Below are 25,902 nucleotides of genomic sequence, written 5' to 3' on the forward strand. Positions count from 1 at the left end.
GTCAATTACTACAAAATAATGTATGTGAAGGATGATCCGCAGGATGCTCCTAGCAACAAAAGAGATATCATGGCTGATATATCTGGTAAAGAAATATGTGAGTTTCATACATGCTGTTATCTGGTGACTCAATCATTGTTGTTTTACTAATGTTAATATACTTTACACCATTTATCGTAAAGGGGAGTTTTCTTACTCCATTGCTACTCTATGATCACTCATGAGTAAATTTATTTACTACTTGTGGCCTTGTCGCCAATTGGTCTAGAAATCTAAGCAAAATTAGTTCAGCACCACCACACAAATTGACAAGGTGGCCACCAAGGTTTTCATGAGGTGCAATGTGAAGACAGGGTCAAGTGTTCAACTGAGGCCTTGATGTGGGATTCGGCAGGCACTGTGGCCTAGTTGGTGCTTGAGGTTTGATCCAAACAGTGGTTCACATGCTCTCTTTAGATCTCTTAGGCTCTTGGCATTCCTGCACTGCATGAACATGGAATTGAAAAGGTGATTGATGGATAGGGAACCAGAGGGGAGGAGGTAGGAATGGAGGACATCAGTGTCTGGCTGAAGGATGACGGCAATCACACTTGGTAAGGAGTGTGCTGGCGAACTCTGATGACGTGCCTGTGCAGAGTTGAGTTGAGAGAGGGGGAGGGGTGCTGGAGGGTAATGCAGATAGGGTAAGATAGATGCCAATCCTAGAGACAAGTCATTGCCACACCATAACCCATTTCAGCAATATATGTTAGCTAACCACAAAGCAACCAGTTGTGCAAACTATTCGAGTTTAGGGTGCCTACAAAGTTATTTGCATGTTCTGGAGCTAACTGAGATAACTGCATAAGTGTATGGACAACAAAATATATTCCACAGATTGATAGTTACTGCCAGGAGTATTGCACCAAGTAATATTTCATTGTTGAACAGAACTAATGGGCGACCGTGCCCACGCTGACTTAGCATGCGGCGCCCCACAGGCCACAGTCCTTCGTTCGCGTAGCGCCTGCCCGGCTGCCTGCGCATGTTCGTACGCCGCGCTTTCCCTGCGCACACGTACTGAAGGCAAGCCCGGGCTGTAGCAGGCACGTTGTAGCCAAACCAATTAGCTGATCGTGATCGTAGTGGCTCCAACCAGCTGCACAACCGCTGCCTAGCCTAGCTGCAGCTGTCAGTTGTTTGGCTTTCAGCCTGCTTCGTCTATTTTCTTCTTCTAAGTTGAGTTAGAGATATTTTTTTATGCGTATAAATATCAATATACAAACCAGTTGTCCTGTAGAAAAGTAGCACTACTGCATATGTCGCAAAGTATACTTGCATGTTTGACTATGTCCATTTGTCGATTTATCATCACACACTTGCGGTTTATTTTCCGTCCTTACTCGCTTGTGCATATCTATTTACCGACTTGTCAATATTACCGGTTTATCTATGTTTGCTTGTCAAATTATCAACCTACTTATCAGCTTGTCCATGTCTATTTACCGGCTTATCTTCACCTAGTTAATAGTGTCTACTATTTAGATTATCTACTCCTACTTATCAGCTCATCCACATCTACATACTAGTTTAATTGTGCCTATTTATCCCATTAAACTAGCCTATTTATCAGGTTAAATGTGGCTACTACTTACCAGGTTAATTGTTCTTGCATACCAGGTTAATTGAGTCCTGTTTACCAGTTTAACTATTCCTATTTACCAGGTTAATTGTTCTTGCTTACCAGGTTAATCGAGTCCTGTTTACCAGTTTAACTATTTCTATTTACCAGGTTAATTGTTCTTGCTTACCAGGTTAATTGTTCCTGTTTACCAAATTAACTATTTCGACTTACCAGGTTATCTATATCCACCACCACCACGCTCGCCGGTGGCGGCCGCATCTCGCCGTGGTTAGCTTACATCAAATCATGAGATTCTTGTCATTTGATTTTTTTAATCTTTTATCCCTTAAACCGTGCATCCAATATATGCCTCATTTTTACTACGCCGAGATCTACAAAGTTAGATCCCATGTCGAGATGTTTTGACTAATTTTTTCGGCCAAACTAATCAAGCTATGGTTGGTCACTTGTTTACCAGATTATGATCAAATGATTACCATGTTAATATCATATGATTACCAGTTAATAGTCACATGTTTACCAGATTATTTTTGAAATCTCATGTTCTACTGGATTATGACCACATGATTACCATATTAATATCACTTGATTACCAGGTAATAGTCACGTGGTTACCAGGTTGATATCACTTGACTGTCAGGTAATAGTCACGTGTTTACCAAATTATGCCTACATGATTACATATTAACATCACTTGATTACCATGTCAACATTTGATCAGCTAATTTGATTCGCACAAAACAAGAACTGAGAGGAAATCTGTGTATTTCATATGGCAGGCAAGCACAAGCATCACTTCATCATGATATCCAGGACAAATGAGTTTGAAATCACTATTGTAGTCTCTGTGTCCAGTAACCTGCCATTAGGAGCATGTCCTCAGGAATTAATCAAGATTAATGCATACACAAACACAGACACCACCCATTGCTGCAACATGAAATTCAGTAGTGCTTATCTGGTTTACAAGCAAAACAAGGAACACAATTTCAAAACAGAAACTGCTTACATCACGCGAGAGCCTGAGAGATCGAGAAATTGAAGAAACAACAGTCCCATTGGGCTTTGCATACGGGAAGAAAGTGAGCTCTCTTGGAACCTCCTCACGCATGTTAGACGCTCGTCGTCGTCAGGACATCCTCCAGCCATCAACGCCCAATTGCTCCTCGACATGCAGCCGTCATCTTCCTCCCAGAATCACTTCCCTGTTCAATCACGTGTGGGCCAGGGTGCCAGATGTGTCGCTGTGATGCCGATCTGGATGACGGGGGGGGGGGGGGGGGGGGGGTGTGTGAGTACACAACACCTCTTGTTAGGGATGAGAAGAGCCGGGATGAAGGTTCAGCGGCTGGACGGGGGAGGAGCAGATGATGCGGCTTGAGTGAAAGATGCGAGTGTTGGGAGGCGAGGGAGATAGGGGGAGGCTGCTAGGTGCGTATGTAGCCGGGAGGTGGCCGCCGGGAAGCCGGGAGGTCAGCGCCGAGGAGCCGGGATGGAGACGGGGAGCCGAGAGGTCGCCGCCGAGGAGACGGGATGGATTTGGGGAGCCATCGCAGGAGCAGTGGATTGGAGTGGTGGTCGGTGATTTGGGATGAGGATGGGAGAGCGAGAGAAACTAATCGATCGGAGTACTCAATCAATCGCGGATGCAGATCATACGCACAGGAGAGGGCGCCGCACGGTAAGACTAAGTTGGGCACGTGCCCTACTTAGATTTCCCGTTCATTGTTTCTCTGTACCTTAAATCCACATTGAATTTTTATCATATTTTAACTTAATTCATGATTTCTCTTTGGCAGTTAAAACCAATTCTACCACTGGGGTAAGAGAAACTTTGCATTATGTTCTTACACCTTAAATGTAGAATAGCGATGTACTAACTTGTAGCTACTCGCTTGAATATTTGAAGCACTCTTATGCTAATCTTCCTATCTATATCCATGAAAATGGTAAGTATTTTGCAATTATTATTAATGACAGATTAGTTTGTTGATTTGGCAGCTGTGTATACCTTTTCAATGTATCATGTCCAATTGAAGTACAATGGAGAATTGTGCATTTTAAGCCATTATTATGAGCTTTGCCTAAAACATTCCGTAGTGCTACAGTAACATGTGCACATTTTGTCTAAATATTATATCCAGACTTATCAGTGCCAATTTTTTTTTTTTATATATACTTTGGCATGACTTGCAAAAATTGTTCAACTCCAGGATACCCAATGCATCAAGATGTGGTATTTGATGATGGCCCTAGGGTGGAGTTCTTAAGTGAAAACCTTAGAAGCCTACTTACTGCTGTCAGGTATACATTTCTCTCTAACAGCTTGTTTGGCAACCAAGAATTCATTTCATTTGATCAAAATGAAATGAAATCCAATTTTTGATGGAATTTCATTTGGTTGAATTTGAATTCCGGGTTGAAAAATCATGTTTGTCTACCACATGGAATTGAAGAGTGAGAGACAATTCTAAAGAAATGATGGCTTTTTTTTAGAGAGAAATTGAGGCTAGTTATAGTGTGATTCCATGGAATTTGAGATTGAATTCCTGTGGCTAATTCCGTGCCAACCAAACAAGTTGTTTTTTGGAATTCAAAATGAATTACAATTCTATGCCCAAATGATGGGTGCCAAACGAGCTGTAAATGATTTGGCAGTTGGCCTTGTTTAATTATAGGAAACTCAAATCATTTAACAGGATATAAAACAAACGGTGTCCATCAATAATTTGTACTAGATGTTCTCTATGTCAGTCAATAATAAAGCTAGTGCCCTGCTGCATGAAACATGGAGTAATTGTATGGTGTAGATGCAATAGGGACACTCTAATTATAGTGTTATTGTAATTTTTGGCAACATGTACTTTTTATACAAGAACAGGATTACGGGGCTAGTCATGCTAGAAGATCTATAATTGGGAACATGTAAGCAAACTGAGGAGAAATGATCTTTTTGTGTGAGTCTCTGCTTCTGTGTGTCCTGCAATTGCATAGATGCACACTGTGAAGTGTATGAACATCCTTTTCTGCCCAAGTTCATTCTCTTCATAATGGAAAATGTGTGCTTTGGTTTTTGGAACTAAATAGCCTACAATACAAGTAACAGTTTTGTTTATGAGACCGAGTCCCTTTTTTGCACTACTAACAATATTATTCATAAAAAGTACTCTACTGTATAATAGTGGAATCTGATCGTCGGCTGAAAAAAGAGAGAGTACTGTGTCCATTATTGGTTATCCAAAATGTGACGAAATGATGATCAGTCGATAGTGTCAAGAGTCTCTGAAGAAGATAGCGCATGAACATACCCAACTCATCTGTTTTTTGCCATTTTGTACTGTTTAGATCGCTCATGGAGACAAAAACCAGTGGTGGAAATTTGAAACTTTTTCTTTCTTGTAATGGAACTCATTGACGTGGTAATAACCTGAAGTAACATTTTTTTCACAGGAATGGCTCAAACACTAGGGTCTATTTCGTGTGGTCGTTGATGGACTTGTATGAACTACTCAGTGTCCGGGACACCTATGGACTCTATTACGTGGATTTTGCTGACAAGGATATGAAGAGGTATCCAAGGAGCTCTGCGATCTGGCCCGTGTCCACTCAGGCCCGAATCATTTGCCATGCTTGATTGATTGGACCGACCTAGAGCAAGTGATTTTGGCTCGAGTGCACACGTGGAAACTGACTGTTGGACCCACATGTTAGAAAGCCCGTCAAATGGCCTAAACTGACGGATTAGGGACCTAGGGTTTTTTTAGAAGCTTTGTCCGAAAAGAGGTGGTTCATTGAGACAATTAGCGTTAACTGTGGTTCTGTGAGAAAAATGACACAAAATGCGTGGTTTCATGAAATTTACTTCTTTTTCTAAGTGGACGGAGGAGCAAGAAGAGCGGTCGTGGCTGCAGATTTTGACGAACTTATCGTAAGGTTGGGCTTCTCCTCGCTAGCTATGATCCTAGCTACAACACCCTTATGACTGTATGCATTTCTTAGATGCAGATGCCGGGGTTTTGCTATTTCTAAGACGACTAAAAAATAACTCATATCATTAAGATTCATTCGTACAAATACAAATGATGATAAAATCTTAACACGATGGCTCTATGATCGTCGACTGAGAAAGAGCAGTGTCACAAGACGTCCACAACTTCTTGATGGATGAGCCTAATTTGGTTCTCGGTCCGAGGTCTTTGTTCATGTATCGGCAGTTAGCAGTCATAGCACACTGAGAATTTGTTGATCTGTCTAGATGATCAGGGAGTAGCATGCTTTAGGAGTTGTTCGCATGTTGTTTTCTTGTGACGGTGTTTGCCCGGTTTTCCATCTATTAACCGGGCAATTCTTTTCTTTTTTAATTAATAGAGTAGGTCAAAGCTTTGGCCCCCTTTTAAAAGAAATACTTTTGACGAGGAAATGTACAAACCATATTAGCCAGATTGCTCATATGCTTCAACTAATAAAGAGCTTGGCTTCCAGTGTTACAAGTGGAAAATATGACATTTGAGAGTACATATGCAAACATAATTGTTGTCCGTATAACACCGATGCAGGGTAAGGTGCCAAGAGATACAAATATCATGCCAGAGCATCCAACTATTTGTTGCAGTAGACAGAGACACAACACTTAGTTTATTACATCGCAACTTAGCTTAAGCAACTGGACTACGGTCCAATAGGTCCATCATGGACCAGACAACCTTCACTAGAAAGTTACCAGCACCATAAGTTACTTTTGCTTCCTCGTCACCTCGGCGTTGTGGTGTGAAATCCACTTTCCATTCACTAGTAGCCTTAGGAGCACCACCACACAGACGGCAACCCTCGCTAACAAACTCAAATGTGAGCATTCTGTCCAGACAGATGGTCATGACACGGCGCCGCAACTTGATAACCGTTCTGTCACCACGAGTAACGACGCCATCTTCCGTGCTACTATGGATCACAATCTTCTCTTCAACACCCTCAATGCCAGCTTTGATCTCTCCACAGAAATGACCCTTGAGTATCTCGATCTCGAAGGTGGCCTCCACTGCATTCAGAATCGTTGCATACCTCACCTCCACAATGCTAAACCAGCTTTTGAGACTTACACTACCAACATTAACCTTCTCATCTCTAGGTTGCACTCGTCCATCCATACTTACGAAGCCCTTACTGATTTGCTGGCCTGGAGTCTTTCGTCAACCTTGACTTTGAGATTTATCTCTACATATAGGAAATCGAGTAACACCAAACCTCGACCCGGGCCAGTCAAAATCAAACTTTCTTCCTACGAAAAAAGTCGCTAAAGATTAGAGTATGTTCATCCAAATATCACTAAAGCATGCAACAACAATATGCAATAGTCGTAAAGTCAATGGAATCAAGATGCACATGCTCGACAACAACCACCTTGTACTTCAACAGAGATTTTGAAGCAAAGACATACCTCTGAGTTGATAGTCTGGTAATCCTCCTTACTACGGTTGAAAAGATATATGCACTTGTGGTCAATGCTGTCTCTCACGATGATAGTGCCATAAACATTGATGGGGAAGCCTCTATCGGAGGAGACTATCTTGACCGAAAGAATGTTTCCTGAATCTTCTAAGTCCAAACCAGGGATTGTGCAGGTCTGGGAGTAAGTTGCTACTGCTTGCATTGAGAGTATTTTGCAAAAATGGGTGATCAATCGGGATCTGATTCTGGGGTTACAGTAAAGCTATGTTGCATGGATACGGCAAAGACCTGCCGTATCAGTGCAGAAAACGTACTCAGAACGGGGATACGCACAGAACGGCTAGGATACGCATGTCCTCAGTTAGCCCTTTTTTAATTTTAGAAAATAGGAAAAGGCTAGCTGGGGTACGCACGGGAGATACTCAGGGATACATAAAGGCCTGTTAGACTTGATCGGTGGCCCATTAGAAGACTTGCTCGATGGAAATTGACTGGACTAAAAGAATATCACGTACGCATCGACTCCTCTCGCCGTGACCTATATCAGTTTCTGTGGCAGAGCCCTGCTTTTCCATTTTCTATGTATTTATACATATATAATAGCCGTATCCCCGTAAGTGTATTTTAAAAAAGTGCCGTTTTCCCGTATCCCCGTATTCATATCCCCGTACCATGTAACATAGCAGCAAAGGAGTTGGCTGCTGTACTTCAGGCAATGGATGGGAAGCACAGGTTTCTGTTTGATGCCATTTGCAAACACGGGGGGAGAGCTCAAGACCTGAGTTTGAAGCCAAGGAAGATGTTCATCCACTGCAAATGCCGCTTGTCAAACTGGAAGGAGCTGAGAATTACTCAAAAGCTGGGCAGAACATGCTGAGGCCATTTTGGTTTCAAGAAAGTTAGAGGGCTACGTGTTGGGCACAACTGAGAAACCAGAGGATGAGGAGTCCAAAGAAGGTCAGAGGTGGAAGACAAGCAATGCTTTAGTAAGAGCTTGGTTACTCAGCTCTATATCTCCTCAAATTGCTAAACAAGTTGAAAGAATCAAGGAAGGATCAGAAATTTGGAGGCTATTGAAGGGCACTTATTCAGGTGTTGGCAATGAAATGTTGGCCCGCAAAATTCAGAGTGAACTTCAGGATTTGAACCAGGGGGAGAGAACCGTGGTGGAGTCTGTGTCAGAATGAAGAGGTTGTGGACTGATTTGGAGTTCTATGATCCAATTGGTATGGAGTGAGGCAAGTGTGTTGAGAAATATAACAATTGGATTGAGAGAAGGCACGTAAGAGACTTTCTAAATGGTCTCAATTCTAAGTTTGAGCCCAGGTCAGCAGCTTTGTATGGTAGTGGCAAGCTACCGAACTTAGAACAGGCAATATCTGCCGTAATAAGTGAAGAAACAAGACTGAAATTGGAGGAAATTGGAGGTGCAGGTGTTAGTCATGGAAGATCTGCATTGCTTGCTAGCGAGACTACAAAACCACATGGGCAGATGATAAATTTTGGAGAATGGACATGCTTTCAGTGCGGAAAGCCTGGGCGCATGAAGGCTTCTTTCTCTGTCACTCTCTCTCTTTCTACTCACTAATTGATCTAGTGCTCAGTTGATAAATTATAGGAGGAGATTTCATTAACAATACTTACACTCCTCGTCGATGTCGAATACGGAGAAGTCGGTGAAGCAGTAGCGGGTGTACACCTCGCGCCCAGTCTTGGGGTCGTACTCGAGGATTGAATTCATCACTTCACGGTGCCCCGAGGCTCGCCGCCGCCTTTCCTCCTGCTTCCTCGCCTGCTCCGCCTCCTTGCGCAGACGCGCCGCCTCCATGCGCTGACGCTGCGCCTCCTCCTCGGCATCCTTATGGGGAAATAGCCCCGGGAAGTCGTGAAAGAGAGGCTCCATAAACCAGCCGTCCTCCTCCTCCTCCACGCACGCCATGATTCCGCCGCCGAACCCTAATCCTCTATGTTGCCGCGGTTTATTCACCGATTCCGCGCATGGTCCCTCAATACGGAGAGTCTCAAATACGGAGGGGTTCCCCTCGGTTTTGCCTGGAATTGGTCCCGCGTACCGGTTCGAACAGAAACAGCGAAAGCGCGAGCGAGGTCGGGAGCCGGGAGGAGACGAGACGGCGAGACCCGCCCGCAGCGAGGCAGCGATTCACGCCGGCGGCGGCGGCGGCGACGCAGGTAGGCCTCTCCCCACCCTCCTCCTCCCGGTGCTTCCTCCTCCCTGGCCCCCCTCCTCCTAGTCCTTCTCCTCCCTCGGCCTAGGGATATTAGATCCTGTTTAGTTAGACTTAAATGTGGCTTTTAATTTTTTGCTTATAAGCCACAAAGTGTTGGGCAAATCAACTAGTACTGGCATGAATATGTATTACAAACTCAACGGAAGATAAAGCTGCATCTAAAAGAGCACAAGCCTTCTACTCGGGCTGGTAGGTCGATAATTATCCCGTGCTATATTGATTGGCCTTTTTTACCTAGTTGGATATGCTTTGCCCTATCAAAAAAGATTCTAGCGAAGATGAGAAACCTTTTAACGGCCTGCTCACCAAAGATGGCATTAGCTTTGTGCTCCATACATCATCCAATGTATCTTGAATTTGTGACACTGCAACCTTCTCTTGAACTTGTTGAAAATTACTGTTTTTATCTCTCTGTAGCACAGATAATGTACGAGGGAGAAGAGTATGTTATTTAATAGTGTCCATGAAACCCTTAGGACTTGAAATAGGCCTGTAAAGAGTACATCTACTTCAGTACCATACAACTGTTGTATGGTATTAAAAGTACAACTAGTCCAGTATGCTATTCTAGGGGAGGCCTTTTTAATACTCCCTCCGATCAATATTAATTGTCTCAAATTTGCTCAAATATGGATGTATGTATGCCTAAAAAGTATCTAGAAACATGTTATATTTCGACAAGTAATATGGATCGGAGGGAGTATGTAAATACAGTTTTTTTTTAAAAAAAATCATATGCTTAGGAGTATGTGTTAAAAAATGCTTATCTCCACCTGGGTGTATTCTCGCCATATATTTGAGATGCATTTAAAAAATCATGTGTAATTATCATGCTATAACAAGTATCCTTGGAAAACTTGGTGCAAAAATATGTCCACATGCATTTTGTAAAATAAATAAATTGATGCAGATTAAATTGTGAACAGTATGTTATTCAAACTGTAACAATTTGTTGTTACTGTGTACTTATATTTGGCATGTAACTGTTCAATCTAAATTTTAAATAAATATTTCGTTCCAATATCAGATTTTCAAGGGTTGTACATACTAGAGGGTTTTCTGTGATTTTACTTCCTGCTATGGCTTGTAATGTTATTGTTATCTTCAATTAGGTTTCTCTTCTTACTATTCTCGGTATATTTGCAGTGCACGTTAGATAACTTCAAAACTAAGACCGGAGAAATAACTCCGCAAGTATAGCCACTGCCTTCCTATTATTTATGTTTGATTTTTGTAATTTTAAATGTGGTCATGCATTTAAAACAGTGAACAAGCGTTAGCCCTCTTTTTAATAAGGTTTTTGGATCCTCTTTATTATAGAGATTACCCACTTGTGATGTAGGACTAGGAGAACACTGGCTCCAAGTTGCCGAAGATTTCTCGAAACCAATCTGAGCAACTAGTCAATTACTACTACAAAGTAGCTGTCAATTACTACAAAGTAATGTATGTGAAGGATGATCCGCAGGATGCTCCTAGCAAGAAAAGAAATATCATAGCTGATATATCTGCTAAAGAAATACGTGAGTTTCCTCCATGCTGTTATCTGGTGATTCAATCACTATTGTTTTTATTGAATTTATTGGCACAGTAGATTTTGTTTTACTAACTTTAATATACTTTCCACCATTTATCGCAAATGGATTTTTTTAACCCCACTGCTACTCTATGATTACTCATAAGTAAATTTATTTACTACTTGTGGTCTTGTCCCCAATTGGTCTAGAAATCTAAGCAAAATTAGTTCAGCACCACCGCTCAATTTGGGTGAGGTGGCCAGCAAGGTCTTCAGGAGGTGCGATGTAAATACAGGGTCAAGTGGTCAACTGAGGCCTTGATGTCGAATTCGGCGGGCACTTTGGCCTTGTTGGTGCTTGAGGTTTGATCCAGGTGGTGGTTTGCATGTTCTCGAATTCATTGCCATGTCATAACCCATTTCAGCAATATCTGTTAGTGAACAAGGCAACCAGTTGTGCAAAGGATGCGAGTTTAGGGCACCGAGAAAGTTATTTGCATGTTCTGGACTAAGACAAGTGCATAAGTGTATGGACAACACAATTTATTCCACAGTTTAATAGATACTGCCAGGAGTTGTCTTGCACCAAGATTTCTTTTACTGTTTATCTCTGTACTTTAAATCCATATTTGAACTTTTATCATATTTTAATTTTAGTTCATGATTTCTATTTGGCAGTTAAAACCAATTCTACTACTGGGGTAAGAGAAACTTTGCAGTAAGTATTTTCTTACATCCTAAATGTATAATAGCAATGTGCTGACTTGTAGTGCTACTCACTACTCAGTTCCATGAGCTGGATTATGGTCTTGAGGAAGTGCTTGAATATTTGAAGCACTCTTATGGTAATCGTCCTATCTATATCCATGAAAATGGCAAGTATTGTGCCATTATTTTTATTTATTTTAGAAAAAGGCTTTCGCCCAGCTTTATGGAAAGCAAATATGTCTGCTGGGTTTACCAGCTACAAGGATAGCATCCACCATCTCAGCCAAGTACAGGTAAGCAACAAAGGCCAGAACAAGCCAACATGAAAAATCCACAGATAAGCAACAAAGGCCAACATCACCGGTGAATATCCTAACAGAGTCACAGGAGGCACAGCTTGATATACCTTTTAATGCATTATACTGATATGATGTCCATACAATGTAGGATTGTGTGTTTTAGCCAATATTATGAGCTTTCCATAAGCTTTTCCATGGTGCTACAGGAACATGTGCATATTTTGTCTAAATATCCAGGCTCAGACTTATCAGTGCCAAATATTTCGTTTTCGATAAACACTTCGGCATGACTTGAAATTTTGTACAAATCTAGGATATCCAATGCGTTAAGATGTGGTATTTGATGATGGCCCTAGGGTGGAGTTCTTAAGTGAACACCTTAGAAGACTACTTGCTGCTATCAGGTAGTTTTACATCTCTCTCTAAATGATTCGGCAGTTGGCCTTGTTGAACTATAGGAAATTCAAATCATTTAATTTGATATAAAACAAAAGGTGTGCATCAATAGTTGTACCAGATGTTCTCTATGTCAATCATAAAGCCAGTGCCCTACTGCATGAAACATGGACTAATTGTATGGCGTAGATGCATTCTGGGACACTCTAATCATAATATATATTGTAATTTTTGGCATCACATTCCTTTTTATACAAGAACAGGATTATGGGGCTAGTCGTGCTCGACTGCTCGGGCTAGAAGATTATATAACTCGGAACATGTAAGCAGACTGAAGAGAAACGATCTATTTGTGTGTCTCTGGTTCCGTCTTCGGTGTGTCCTGCTATTACGTAGATGCATACTGTGAAGCATATGAACATCCTTTTCCACCCAAGTTCATTCTACGATACAAGTAGCAGTTTTGTTTATGAAACCAGGTCTTGCACTACTAACAATATTGTTCATAAGAAGTACTATTATATAATAGTGGGACCCGGTCATGATCTGAAAAAAGAGTACTACTCCGTATATCTATTATTGGTTATCCAAAATGTGACAAAATGATGGTCAGTCGATATAGTGCCCTCTAAAGAAGATGTGCATGGACATACCCAATTCATCTGTTTTTGCCATTTTGTACTGTTTTGATCGCTCATGGAGACAGAAACCAAATAAGCAATGGCAAAAATGATACAAGTGCAAAGCTTGGTGGCAAAGGAACGTTTTTGTTTCTTTCGCGTAATGGAAGACTCGTTGACCTGGTAATAACCTGAAGTGACATTTTATTCACAGGAATGGTTCAAACACCAGGGGCTGTTTCGTGTGGTCACTGATGGACATGTATGAACTACTCAGCGTCCGGCACTCTTTTACGTGGACTTCGCTGACAAGGATCTGAAGAGGTATCCAAGGAGCTCTGCGATCTGGTACGCAGATTTTCTGAAAGGCACAAGAGACTCAAGGCACACGGAGAGATTTTCAAATCACTAGCTGTGGATGTGTGGTGTTTTAGACTACATTGGCAGTGTTGTTATGAGACATAATTTAAGGCCTCTTTTGGAATGTGGGGTTTTGTTTTCTCCGATTCCTTGGGGAGTTGAGCTGATTCTTGTGAATTTCGTTTACCAAATTCCTCTGCTCTTTCAGGTTTTATTGTCTTTAGACCACAATGTACCTAGTATGGTGGCCGTGTTATCGATGCTTACAGAAATGTACACCCTGCAATACTTTGAGTTCTGTTGCACGCACGAAAGCTGAATATAGAGCAATGCGAAGTGGATGGGGCTGATAGATCACACTGTATTTTCTAACTGCAACTTGCCACTTGTTGGTAAGCTAAAAGGATTTGGTCACTGTAAATATTGTTTCGAGGGCTATAACTGATAAATAAATTCTGCACGTAGCAGCACATAAATTAAGCTATCACAAGTTCACAACACCCAACAAATGACAAATAATCCGTTCAGGAACTTTGCAAACGAACATGTTGGCCAGTACACAATGCTCATAGTCATAAGCACACTCCTCAACTACTCTATGTTGTAGCGAATCCCGACCTGCAGGGTGTTGGCGTGATCGATGTCGAGCGCGGATCTGAAGTTCTTCTGCAGGAATCGGTAGAAGTTGTCCAGGACGAAGCGCTTGAACCACCCCTGCCCTGTGCCGGCCGCCAGGATAGTCCTCCCAACCACGATGCTGACGCCGCTCTTCCGCGCGAGCTCCATCATCCGGGCTTCGTCCTCGTCTCCGGCGACGGCCTTGAGCGCCGCAAACACCGAGTCGAGGAACTCGCCCCCGACTAATTCCACCTCCTGCTTGTCCATGTACCCGTACTGCACCACGGACCTGTACACCCCGGCCGACGGCAGCAGCTCGACGAGGAACCGCTCCTCGGGGAGCACGGACCGCACGGGAAGCGTCCTGACGGTGACGAAGACCAGCAGCTCGCGGAGGCAGCCCGTGTGCTCGGCGTAGTGGCGCACGATGGGGGGTACACCGTTGACGAGGTCCGTGAAGAAGACGCAGACCCCGGGCACCCTGGACGCGCGATTCTTCACCACCATGGCCGACAGCTCCTCGATGCCCACCATGTGTTTGGCTTCGTACTCGCTCTTCTTCTTCCGGCCGTAGGTCCAGGAAAGTGTGATGGCGAGGAAGAAGGCCGAGATGGCGAAGGGCACCCAGCCACCCTGCCCCAGCTTGGTCATCAGCGAGCTCATGTACATCCCCTCGATGGCCAGGTAGACCAGGAAGAAGGCCGCCGCCCACACCGCGCGCACCTCCCAGATCACGACCATCACCACCGTCATCAGCGCCGTCGTGATCAGCATCACCCAGATCACCGCAACACCTGCCAAATGAAGCATCAGTTTCTTTAATTTCCCCTGTGATCATCGATCAAATTGCAGTGATGAATTGAATTGATTGGTTCGTACCGAAGGCTTGGCCGATCTGGGGGCCGCCCTGGAAGCCGACGGTGATGAGGACGCAGAGGGCCATGAGGAGGTAGTTGATCTCGGGGCAGTAGACCTGGCCCTCGTACCTGTCGGAGGTGTGGCGGACGGTGGCCCGGGGGAAGCAGCCCAGCGCGATGGACTGGCGGATGATGGAGAAGCTGGCGGAGATGAGCGACTGGCTCGCCACGATGGCCGCCAGCGTCGCCACCACGAACATCGGCCAGAAGAGCGGCTCCGGGATGCTGCTGTAGAACGCCGTGCTCATGTGGCCCGGGTTCTTGATCAGGTACGCCGTTTGCCCCGAGTAGCCCAGGATCAGCGACGGGTACACCAACACCGAGAAGGCCAGCTGCAAAACACACACAAAAAAAACAGATTATTCCTAGTATGACACTCTACTGCTAGTAGTTAACACATAACTACGTATGCAGGTAAACAGGACACAAGCCAACATGTACCTGGATGGAGGACTTGTTGAAGTGGCCCAGGTCAGCGAACATGGCTTCGGCGCCCGTGATGCAGAGGATGACGGCGCCGAGCTGCTCCCATCCGACGAAGCCGTTCTTGGCGAAGTAGTAGTAGATGTAGTGCGGCGAGACGGCCTTGAGCACCGGCGGGTAATGCGTGGCGATGTTGTAGATCCCGATCATGGAGAGGGAAGCGAACCAGGCGACCATGATCGGCGAGAAGGAGAAGCTCACCCTGCTTGTGCCCAGCTGCTGGAACAGGAACAGCAGCAGCAGGATCACCACCGTCATCATCACCACGTGCTCTGCAACCCAACGCATGCACACAATCAATATTCAGTCTTCAGAACCTACCTGAAGGAGGTAAAAGAACAGAAAATGTACGCGAGACAGATTTGGTACTAAGTAATTACTCTGTTCGATTTTGGGAGATCTTGACTGGATCCCCTGGACGGCGGAGAGGACGGAGATGGCAGGAGTAAGCGCGCCGTCGCCCATGACCATGCAAGTGCTAAGGAGAACCGTGTAAGTGATGCAGGACTGCGCCGTGCCGCTGCGCTCCAGGAAGGCATGGACCCAAGAGGACCCCTTCTTCTTGCCGATCTTGCTGTGGAAGCTGAGGTCGACGTCGGAGGGCAGCCGGGTGATCCGGGCTCCCTTGAAGCAGATGTGCTGGCGGAGGAGGGAGTAGAGCGCGAAGGTGCCGCCTTCGCCGTGGTCGTCGGCGCGGAGCACGACCAGCACGTACTTGACGAGGCTCATGAGGGTGAGCGTCCAGAGGATGAGGCTGAGGATGCTCAGCAGGTCCGTCTCGTCGGGGCCGCCGGGCGCCGGGAGGACGATGGACGGGAACACGTACAGCGGCGACGTCCCCAGGTCCCCGTACACGATGCCCAGCGACTGGAACGCCAGCACCACCGTCTGCCACGCCGTGAACATCTGTTGTGTACATGTTGTTAATTTATTCAGTACACCATTGTTGATGCCGTCCGTTCCATCATTCTTGTGTAATTTGATAATTTCCATCCATGCAACGAAGGAACCAGGAGATCCAAGCACGGACGAGATCGAGCACTGCTATATACTTGCCTGTGGTGTGCGGTGGCGCGTCTTGTAGGCCTGGCTGAAGCTCCTCATTGCGCGCCCGCCGCGCTCCGAGGCGTCGTCGTCGCTGCCCGGCAGGCTGCGGATCCCGTCGGAGCCCGCAGAGGAGACCCGCACGGCGACGTCGCCGTTGGCACGGTGGTGCTCCATGGAGGAGGCTTATCGCTCGAGCGCTCCGAGAAAGAGGTTTTTCTGACTGACGAGAAAGAGGCTTGACCCGGCGGGGCGTCAAATATATGGCCTTGACTTACTACTAGCTGTGCGTGAGCGCGTACGCCGCAATAAATAGGACGCGTATAATATTAATCGGTGAAAGGAAATCCAGCTGCTTAAATAAAATTTAGAAAGACAGTAAATAGTACGTACTGGACTGCAACTCATTATTCACCAGATCCATCCAACCTAGAGAAAATAACTCAAATCAACATTGGCTTCTCTCACAATTGCGTGCCAAGTTCATTGACATAATTTTGGAAGTTTTTTTATATAGTAATTAGTTGGAAGCTTTTCTCTATTATTTTTTACAGATGGCATATCAAATTGTGCTAAAGTTTGGGCAAAGATTCCGCACAAAATTTTGGTCAAAATTAGTGAAAGTTAAGAGGAATATTTTCGAAAGCTGATATATATTAATGGAAGTTTGGGTGAATAATGTTGGAAGTTAGGAGAAATAAGCAAATGGTTGAAATTTTAGTTGAGATTTATCAAAAGTTTGGGAACTAATTTTAGTGTTCGCAGATTTGTTCTGGAAGTTTGGGAGAAAGTTTTGGAAAGCTAGCATAAAGGTTTTGAAAGTTGAGGCAAAAAATGGTAACAGAAAATCCTTCATCGATCCAACAACCTTACGCAAAGATTCAGATCTTTCCTGCCTCGACCAATCACGATGTGCTACCTTCGATGGTCTCCGCTCGACGCGCATCCTTGTTAAGCCCATGTATGTCACTCTCACACAACACGCCCACTCCAAGATTAGCTCCACATGATTTCTGTCCAACTGCATCAGCTCCGAGGTCTCCGCCCACTCCACAGGTGCCACGTACTCTCCTTCAACCATCTCATCCTCGCATGTTGCAGCTAGTGCATTGAGCTCACCACGTCGCCATCAGGTCCAAACAACCTAAATTTCATCATCGCCACCCAATAATGCACGTGCACTGCACGGTCACACATGGTAAATCTGGTTTAATTTCCCCTATTCCATCTCCATACCTCAATGATTCAAACTGGCACAATGCTATACACTCCTTGTTACAAAATGACACTTGGTCTGGTCTTTAGCTCCTCGTTCTGCCGGTGCTGATCTATCTTCTGCCACGACCTCATTTGGACGGCACTTTTGGCTCGATACAAAGCTCAGATGGTTGGTGCTCGTGGTTTCACGCAACAACTACCCGTGCATTTTTGGCGAAACACTTTGTCCCGTGGTGAAACCGTCGACGGTGGTAGAGCGCTTGGAAGCTGGCAAGAAAGAATTAACCACGCATGGTGACCACACCTCCTTGCAAGTCATGCATAATGGAGTTCGTGTACATATGTGCCATCCAAACGTCTCCGTACGTGTGCATTCTCCACCAGCTTCCTATATATACACATATGGCATATTCGCAACGGCCGCAATGTGTCATAGTCGACGCAACCATTTCTGACATTCTACAGGTAGAAAAGGTACAAAATGGTAGCAGGTCAAGGCAGATTTGGTATGGAGACAAAGCATTTAACACATCCAATTTTCGACCTTTCCATGCGTGCATGCACCTTAAACGCCATCACCAGTGCGCCGGCCTCATCCAGCTTTCATTCCCAGAGTCGTTCGCTCCGCTGGCAACGAGCTAAGGCAAAAAATTGACAAAACTGCACTAGCTAAGCAAACACGCACATATAGCAACACTCGTATTGGTGTGCTAAACTTGTAAAATGGTGATTTGAATTAATGAGATGGAGAAGAAGTTTCCAGGAGGGTGCTGTACATGTCAGTGATAGAAGAACAGCAGATGCAAATCTAGCTAGAGTTAAACTATATGATACAGTAGCACAACAAACAGACGGGCAATTATTTCAAAGCGGTAAATTTGACACGGTTTTCTCATCTCGAGCTTGATGCTGGTGAGTTGAATGCCGTCCCCATCCTTTTTTCTTTTTACCAAAAATGACATCCCCACCCTGATCCATCCTAGAGGAAGAGAGAGAGAGGCGTCAGTTATACATAGTAATACGCGTCAATTAGAGACTAGAGGTCAGTTTGGTTTCATTGCTCAGCTGGGCTAGCTGAGCTATAGCCCAGCTAGTTAACTCTGGCTAGGCCAGGCTTGTCTTGACTACCTATTTGCTTTAATGTTTTTGATGGTAAGAATTAGCTGCTACTCACACGGGATAGCTGTTCGGGAGTAGGAGATTTTTGCGGAACGTGGCTCGGAGGCGAGCTGAATCGGTTATCCCGCTGCAGTTAGAGTTTTCTAGCTCAGGCTGGCTAACTTACCTTCAAAAACCAGTTAATTTGTTTACCACCAAACAGCAAAGCTAGCCCGACAGAAAACCTAGCCTGGCAAGGCTAGAACGGTTCTAGCCTATGTTCCAAACGGACCCAGTTCATTCATGATCATCGAAGTCGTGCAGAACACAGATTCAGAGAACGACAAACTTACTTCTTTTTCCCTCGACATATTAGTACGCCTTCCAGTCTTCGATGCGTATTGTCTGGGCTGGATTTGTTTCTTCTCCAAACTCTTGTACAAATTCAGAGTGCTTATACTGTATAAGTAGCAAATATCTCATCTGAATTTGTTACCTCGCGTCACCAGGAACTGCAATGGTAACTGCTACCGGTTTTACTGTAATAACTTCTCTAGATAATTGGAATGAATTTGCAAGAGCTAGAATATCCTTACTACTAGTATTCTTATTATGAATCCAAACAACCGGCAGCTTTCTTTTTTTTTGAGCGTCGTCGCAGGCTTCGATCTCCGCTGGTACAAGAGTATGAGTTGTGGATTCGGGTATGAAAATTTCCTCATTTACTTATCCGCCGGTAAATATTTGACACATGGTCTTAGCCTAATAGGAATAGCGTACCCGCCAAATACGTGGGTAATTACCATCTAAGATGGGACGGTGGTCAAGCTGTAAACAAGGGGAGATGGTGTGGAGCTCGGAAGATGAGACCAGGGAGAAGGTCGGGTACGCAGGCCTGGCTGAGCAGAAACGGGCTTTTTTGCATGGGCTGAGCGGGCCTGGTCCAAATAGCAATGCAAGTTACTGTACCAAACACGCTAGGCTGCATTCTGGATGCTATGCTACGTAACGAAACACACCCATGACATATTCCGCTCGGGATCTTCTCATGGAATCAATTCATCACTCGAAAATTCCCAGGCTTCCAGACGGAAAATCTCCTTCATGAGAGGGCTATATCTTGCAGTAACGAACCTACGAATAGGATGCTACTAGTAACAAACTGAGAAATAAATTCTGCAGATAGCAGCACAGAAAGCTACCTGGACAAACAGCAAATACTCAAACAATCCGATCAGAACTTCGGAAACGAACATGTTGGGGCTAGTACACAATGCTCGTACCCGATACCCCAGACATCAAGTAAATTGTTTTGAGGAACAGAGACTGGTCATCTGCCAGCTGTCTTCCTCGAGGACTCAGTCTCAGACCCACGAACCATTTCAGTCATACCACAAAATCCAGCGGTTCTAGCCCCCACAGTTTTTCATGTCCTAAGCAATCTATGCAACACAACCACAGGCCTTAAAAAAGCGGCATTCTCGCATCTGATGATCCCTCTCACCCACGGCCACGCCCTGCCATTAAGTTGAAGAGATAAATATGCTGCAAAACATACCCGAGTAAAATGGCAATGCAGCCTAAATGGAAATAGAAGGCTGACCTTTGTTACCGCCTTTACTTCCAATTCCACCCCTTCCACGGCCACCGCCTTTACCATCATCTTGACCACGCCCAATACCTCTTCCTCCAGGTTTTGTGCCTATATCTCCTCTTCCTCTTCCGCGGCCAACACCTGGCGGCTTCCTATCTGCATTCACAGTAGCATAAACAATTCAAAACAGCACTGAACATCAGCAGCTCTTCAAAACAAAAAGTGAATCTCTAGGATTTGACAAAACTAAACAAACTAGTGTACTCATGCCTTGGTGAAAATTATCCACAAGAACATATCTAGTGCTCCCAAGTGGTGAAAACAAATAAAAAGAATTCAGTGGATTGGCATAAAGTCTCAGCTCAAAATTCAATTCTTACAAGGTGAATCAAGAAAAAAAATCAAGCTTGACTAGTATCAAATTCAAATCCACCACTGCATTTGTTTTTTTATTCTTTGTATCTAAGTACATAAATCGAGCTAGGAGTTGAATTTTTTGTGGCAGTGTAGATATAACTTATGCCAGTCCGCTAAAATTTTCCTAAGAAGATCACAACTTTTTGGTTACGCTACCTCGGCTTGGGGGAGCATGGTAGCAGCTCAAGTCAGGGTAGCACTAGATATGTACCCCGAGACATATACGTGTTCTAGATACTACCAGTTGATTTGGTATAAAATTAACCCATAATATTGTTGCCGCAAAAAGATGCATTCATCATGCTCAATTTTGAAACTGCGATCTATATTTGATTTGTAACTTTTTATGGTCAATAACCTATGAATGTCAAGGAGCAACAGACATCTTTTTCACAATGTATATGCCAGAAACTGTACAGCTAAACATTTTTTTTACTTCAATCACTACATAAAACTATAAAAGAATATTTGCATTGCCACATGAAAAATGGCATTGGTAGACTAGGCAGCCTGGTAGATTTTTCATGCAAAATTCTTTCATGCTATTACTTGCAGAGATAAGTCCATATTACACCCTTGAACTAACCACGGAGTTTAAAGTACCCCCCTGAACTCCAATACCGGCTATAACACAACCCCGAACTACTCATACCATTTTAATTACCCCCCTCACCCAGTCAAAAGATGGTTTTCGCATAAGTGGCAGATTTTGACCGAGTCAACTAATATATATTTTTCACTCTACAAAATTCTGAAAAAAAATGGAGAAAATCAGAAATCACGTTATCAGCCTACTGTTAAAATTTCAGCTTCATTGGGCAAACGCTTAGTAGAAGAATGACTTGTTTTGTTTGAGGATCAAATTTTGAATTCAAAAATAGAAGTTCTCAGAAAAAATTAAAAAAATTACATAAAATCATAAATATTGTCGTTAGACTACTGTTAAAATATCAGCGCATTTCGACTAAGAATTGATAAAAAAAATGTGGCAGTCAACTCAATCAAATCTTCCACGTACGCGAAAACCACCTTTTGCCTACGCCAAGGGGGTAATTTAAACGTTATTAATAGTTGGAGGTTGTGTTCTAACGGGTACTGGAGGCAATTTAAACTCTGTGGTTAGTTCAGGGTTGTAATATTGAATTATCTCTAGTTGCAAGATGTATTCAGGTATGATGGAAAATTTAAGTCGCCTCTTGGATATCAAACAACTGTTATAATTTACCCATATTATGAAATAGAGCAATGAGCAGTTCATAAATAACAATTTCTAATACAATGTGGTTTTACTTAAAACATAAATGTGTAAGCATATATATATAACTTCCAAGGAACAATCTACATCTGATATTCTGATTCCATCAGCTTAAGATTTAGGTGCATACCTGATCGACTCTTAGAAGTTTCCTCTTGAACTTTGTCAATCACCTGCAAGAGAAAAATAAGTTAATGCCATCAAGATCACACTGTCAATGACTTAATAAATGCTATAATGCATCCCATGCTAAAGGTAACATACTACTGACAGGATATATGCTGGAATGACGTGGAAAGAAAAGAATTGACACATTTTTTAAGAAAGAAAATGCTTAATACCAAAAATAAGGAAAGCAGGAAAATTGAATATTCTGCTGTCTATTGAACCACTTAAGTCAGCAACAGAATGTAAAAAGAGATGACAAAACAAGGAGAAGTCAAAATATAACAGCACGCTTTAGTTCTGCAAATTGTATGAACTAGATAATGCCCCGCACGTTGTTGCGGAAATACTTAGTTAACATGCATGAGTAAAATTGAGTAACAACGAAAGAGAATCCAAAATTAAAAACACATAATGAAATTGTATGATAGATTCTTCACTCAGTGGAGATAGGTTGATGGAAAGTGGCATGCATGCATGTGAAAAAAATATGAGTTTCCCACTAAATAGGTGTGAGCACTTTAATAATGTGATGATGTGGCATGCTTGCATGTTGAGAGAAATCAAGTAGTGGGTTTCTCCTACTTAGATATAGAAGATTTGTGAAAACCAAAATCCCATCCTGTAAGCAATGACCTAATTTTTGTCCATCAATAGCTGCTTCAGGATCATCATTTCAAGAACGGACAGCCTCATGAGTATTTTAGAACCCTATTATCGCTTCTAAAATGTTCGGTTATCTTCATCTGACAATTAACCAGAAAGCAAATAACACTACCTTTTATGTGTTGACTGTCATAATACAACTATGCTGATGAAGAGTAGGGTGGAGAGGCTGGTTAGCTTTGTATGAGAAGTAAAAGATATGCAAATAGACATTATCTGGAACTAGTGTATCAACTTCTACTAGGTCTTCTGGAGTGAGGATAAAAAGGCAGGCGAAGTACTGCTAAATCCTCAAAATAATATACAGCACAGTTTGAAACAAAAGAGCCATAGTAAGAGATTTACTTTGTGTTATATTTTGTGTCAACTGTCAAGATTACAGTGGACATTCTAGAGTCTGTAATGTTCTTGTGCAACACCATATCAAATATTCTCCTCTATTCGGCTAAATATTTAGTCTTCATGGCTTTCATGGTCTCCGAGGTGCTAGTTTGAGCACTAATTCTAACACACTAGAGTACAACCTAGAGAATAAGTCCATGGTATAAGTTTTGTCAATATATCTATCATATATACAATGATTCTCATGTTCCAAAGTTATGTCATAGAATTCCACTTGCATACCACATGACCAAACAAGATAAAGTACTTACTAAGACCCTTAACTAAGATATCAGGGACTGTCTACGCTGAATATTAAGTCTATTTAGTCAAATGCCTGAGCAATAATGAAAACAAATAATTTAACCAAAAGGTAGATTTTACTGAATATCAAGCACCAGAACCGTGTCCCATTTTCACCAGACAGGGAGAGAAACTAGTATTACCCAAGCAAAGTATTATTTCAATCTAAGGACTGTATTGAGTTTACTGAACTTACACACTAACCAGACATATCGACCATTGCTGATAGAGCAACTGACATTTTTGGACATTCTAAACACCTATTACAACATACAATGATATACATACCTCGTCAGGAACTCGAAGATACTTGATCGTGTTCCCACGAATGTAACACTCAGGCATCCTCCAAAACTTATCACCATCCTGCAAACCAAACCACAGAACATCAGGAAATTCAGTCTAATCTAGTCTAGTAAGTAAGACAGAAATGACAGAATCCCAGAGAACACCCTGACATGACATTATCCACATCAAACTGGCAATACCGTGGAATTTCGTTTTAGACACAGGGCAGCCTCCCAGTTTAGTATTAACCAAACAACGCACTTAACAAATCTTGCGCTCGATAAATTCAATAAGAGGTAGAAGAGGTAGAGACAGGGATCGCAGGATTTTTTACCTTTGAGGTGCAAATAACCTCCCTAAGGTGTATGTTCATCCACGTGTCGCAGTTCACCAAGTGCCCATTGTACGTCTCGCCGTTCTTGAGCTCCACGAGCTAAAAGCACACAAAAGTTCCGACAGAAACCCTAACACGATCAGAACCAAACGATGGAGTAACCCAAGAACGAAGGCGGTTCAGGCCGCTGTGATCTTACCATGGGATGCCCCTGGGCGGTCTTCAGGAGAGAGAGGGGAAGCTGCGCAAGAACACAAACTCCGAATTAGACACGACCCGAATGTGCAGATTTGGGGATCGAGAGGGGAGGTGGGGGGGGGGGGGGGGGGGGGGGGGACGCACCATCTTGAGAGAGATCCGGTAGTAAAAAAAAAGCCGGATCCGGAGGAGGGAGTCGGGGACCTGGATCGCCGGCGGCGCGGGAGGCTTCGGGAGAAGATTATGGGAGCGCAAAACCCTAGCTGCCGCCGGGTTGGTGTCGGTGAGAGGCGAGACGAGGCAGGAACTCGCAAGCCCTCCTTGTAAGCTCAGGGCAAACCTCTCGACCTATACCGAACGGGCTCTCTCACCTTTTGGGCGATGGCCTTCTTATTTTCTTCTTTTTTTGAGACAAAGAGTTATTGTGTTTTAACCAGAATTTTGAATACAAATCGAGCATGAGCTTTCGAGACAACCAGGCCGGCGCTCGGCACCGCACACACATAACAATGGACTGAAAGATGCCACTCCTGAGCTTGAGCTTTGGAGACAACCAAGTCGGCACTTGGCACCGCACCACACATAACAATGGATTGAAAGATGTGACTGCTATTGTATTTTTTGAAAACTGATAATTGGATTGATTTTTTAAGTTCCCAATAATTGCGACGACATATATCAAATTAATTCATGAGTCTTCTATATACTTTATAATTATAAATACAAACTTGATAAAAAAACGTGGTTCATAAATGAAGTATTCTTAAGCAGTAAGCTTTTTCCTGAAACTTTCTTCACAAATAAATAAATGACTTTAATATTAAGTATTCAGAAAAATTGATTATTCCTCCGTCCAACAAAAGATGTCTTAACTTTGACTAATTTTGAAGGCGAAGTATCCGGTAAAAACAACCTCTACGGTGCAAACTGTGAAAACTCCATCGAAAAAAGTTCAAAAAATTCTAAAAAAAATCACATATGTTAGAAAAGTGATGTTTTATATATGTGTAAAATTTCAAGTCCAAAGTCAATTTTGTTTGGTAACAGCGAAAAAGACAAATTTTGCATGAATAGTGGTTTTTCAGTGTATTCATTGTAAATTTCTCTTTTTAATTTGTCCCAAATGCTTTTGATTTTGAACTTGAAATTTTGCAGATTTGTAGAACATCACAGTCCCAACATATGGTATTTTTTTAGAATTTTTTGAAACTTCTAAACGTGGTTTTTATGGAGTTTTCACGGTTTGCACCGAATGAGTGTTTTCACCGGATACTTCGCCAATTTTGAATGCATCTATATACTAAGTCATGTCTAGATACATCCAAATTTTGACAAACTTGAGACATCTTTTGTTGGACAGAGAGAGTATTATCATTTTTAGAGTAATTTCACAAAACCACACTTTTTGGGTCAGTCGTGTCGTTGAACCAGAGCTCAAAAAAAATTGTTCGCAGAATCACACTTTTTGAGTCAAGTTGTCTCAGTCAGTCCAAAATAGGCGGTTTACTTGAATTTTTAGGTGGGGCCCAGTGGCTCACCTGTCGGACGCCAGGTCGGCCCTAAAAACTTGCAGGAGTGAGAAGGAGGCCGGAGAGTTTAATCGCGGGCTAACGGGTCAGGTTGGATTGAGGACTACTTGGCGTGCGGCAGGTGGGCCCCACTCGCTTTCGGGCTGACTGAGATAACTTGACTCAAATGTTGTGGTT

General features: G+C 43.2%; 3 protein-coding genes and 1 long non-coding RNA gene across 7 annotated transcripts; 2 read left to right on the forward strand and 2 right to left on the reverse strand.

The window, feature by feature from the left end:
* Positions 1 to 3,151: 3,151 nt before the first annotated feature.
* Positions 3,152 to 5,498, forward strand: LOC104582537 (beta-glucosidase 10). Of its 3 annotated transcripts, XR_002963301.1 has the most exons (4): positions 3,152 to 3,305; positions 3,424 to 3,446; positions 3,838 to 3,928; positions 5,075 to 5,498. XR_002963301.1 is itself a non-coding variant. In XM_024459147.1 (3 exons), the coding sequence occupies exons 1-3, from the start codon at positions 3,158 to 3,160 to the stop codon at positions 5,256 to 5,258; spliced, it is 423 nt and encodes a 140-aa protein (XP_024314915.1). In that variant the 5' UTR covers positions 3,152 to 3,157; the 3' UTR covers positions 5,259 to 5,498. The 3 variants fall into 3 exon arrangements, 1 of the variants encoding a protein (XP_024314915.1); XR_002963300.1 differs by having other exon boundaries at positions 3,424 to 3,928; XM_024459147.1 differs by lacking the exon at positions 3,424 to 3,446.
* A 3,622-nt stretch (positions 5,499 to 9,120) lies between these two features.
* On the forward strand, positions 9,121 to 13,515 carry LOC112270820. Of its 2 annotated transcripts, XR_002963303.1 has the most exons (4): positions 9,121 to 9,259; positions 10,661 to 10,841; positions 11,513 to 12,245; positions 13,072 to 13,515. It is a non-coding gene; the product is annotated as an uncharacterized LOC112270820 (long non-coding RNA). The 2 variants fall into 2 exon arrangements; XR_002963302.1 differs by having other exon boundaries at positions 10,661 to 12,245.
* A 128-nt stretch (positions 13,516 to 13,643) lies between these two features.
* Positions 13,644 to 16,456, reverse strand: LOC100840406 (potassium transporter 6). The gene is made up of 5 exons (XM_024459142.1): positions 16,292 to 16,456; positions 15,616 to 16,141; positions 15,194 to 15,507; positions 14,715 to 15,084; positions 13,644 to 14,629 (listed from the first exon to the last, which is right to left on the reverse strand). Exons 1-5 carry the CDS (start codon positions 16,454 to 16,456, stop codon positions 13,809 to 13,811), a joined length of 2,196 nt encoding a protein of 731 aa, XP_024314910.1. The 3' UTR covers positions 13,644 to 13,808.
* Positions 16,457 to 19,765: 3,309 nt separating this feature from the next.
* Positions 19,766 to 24,569, reverse strand: LOC100821596 (probable U6 snRNA-associated Sm-like protein LSm4). The gene is made up of 7 exons (XM_003566486.4): positions 24,341 to 24,569; positions 24,198 to 24,239; positions 23,999 to 24,097; positions 23,665 to 23,742; positions 21,992 to 22,034; positions 20,199 to 20,345; positions 19,766 to 20,112 (listed from the first exon to the last, which is right to left on the reverse strand). Exons 1-7 carry the CDS (start codon positions 24,341 to 24,343, stop codon positions 20,096 to 20,098), a joined length of 429 nt encoding a protein of 142 aa, XP_003566534.1. The 5' UTR covers positions 24,344 to 24,569; the 3' UTR covers positions 19,766 to 20,095.
* Between the last annotated feature and the right edge of the window lie 1,333 nt (positions 24,570 to 25,902).

This window comes from Brachypodium distachyon, chromosome 2 (genome assembly GCF_000005505.3).
Source record: "Brachypodium distachyon strain Bd21 chromosome 2, Brachypodium_distachyon_v3.0, whole genome shotgun sequence".
In the NCBI taxonomy this organism is placed as follows: domain Eukaryota; kingdom Viridiplantae; phylum Streptophyta; class Magnoliopsida; order Poales; family Poaceae; genus Brachypodium; species Brachypodium distachyon.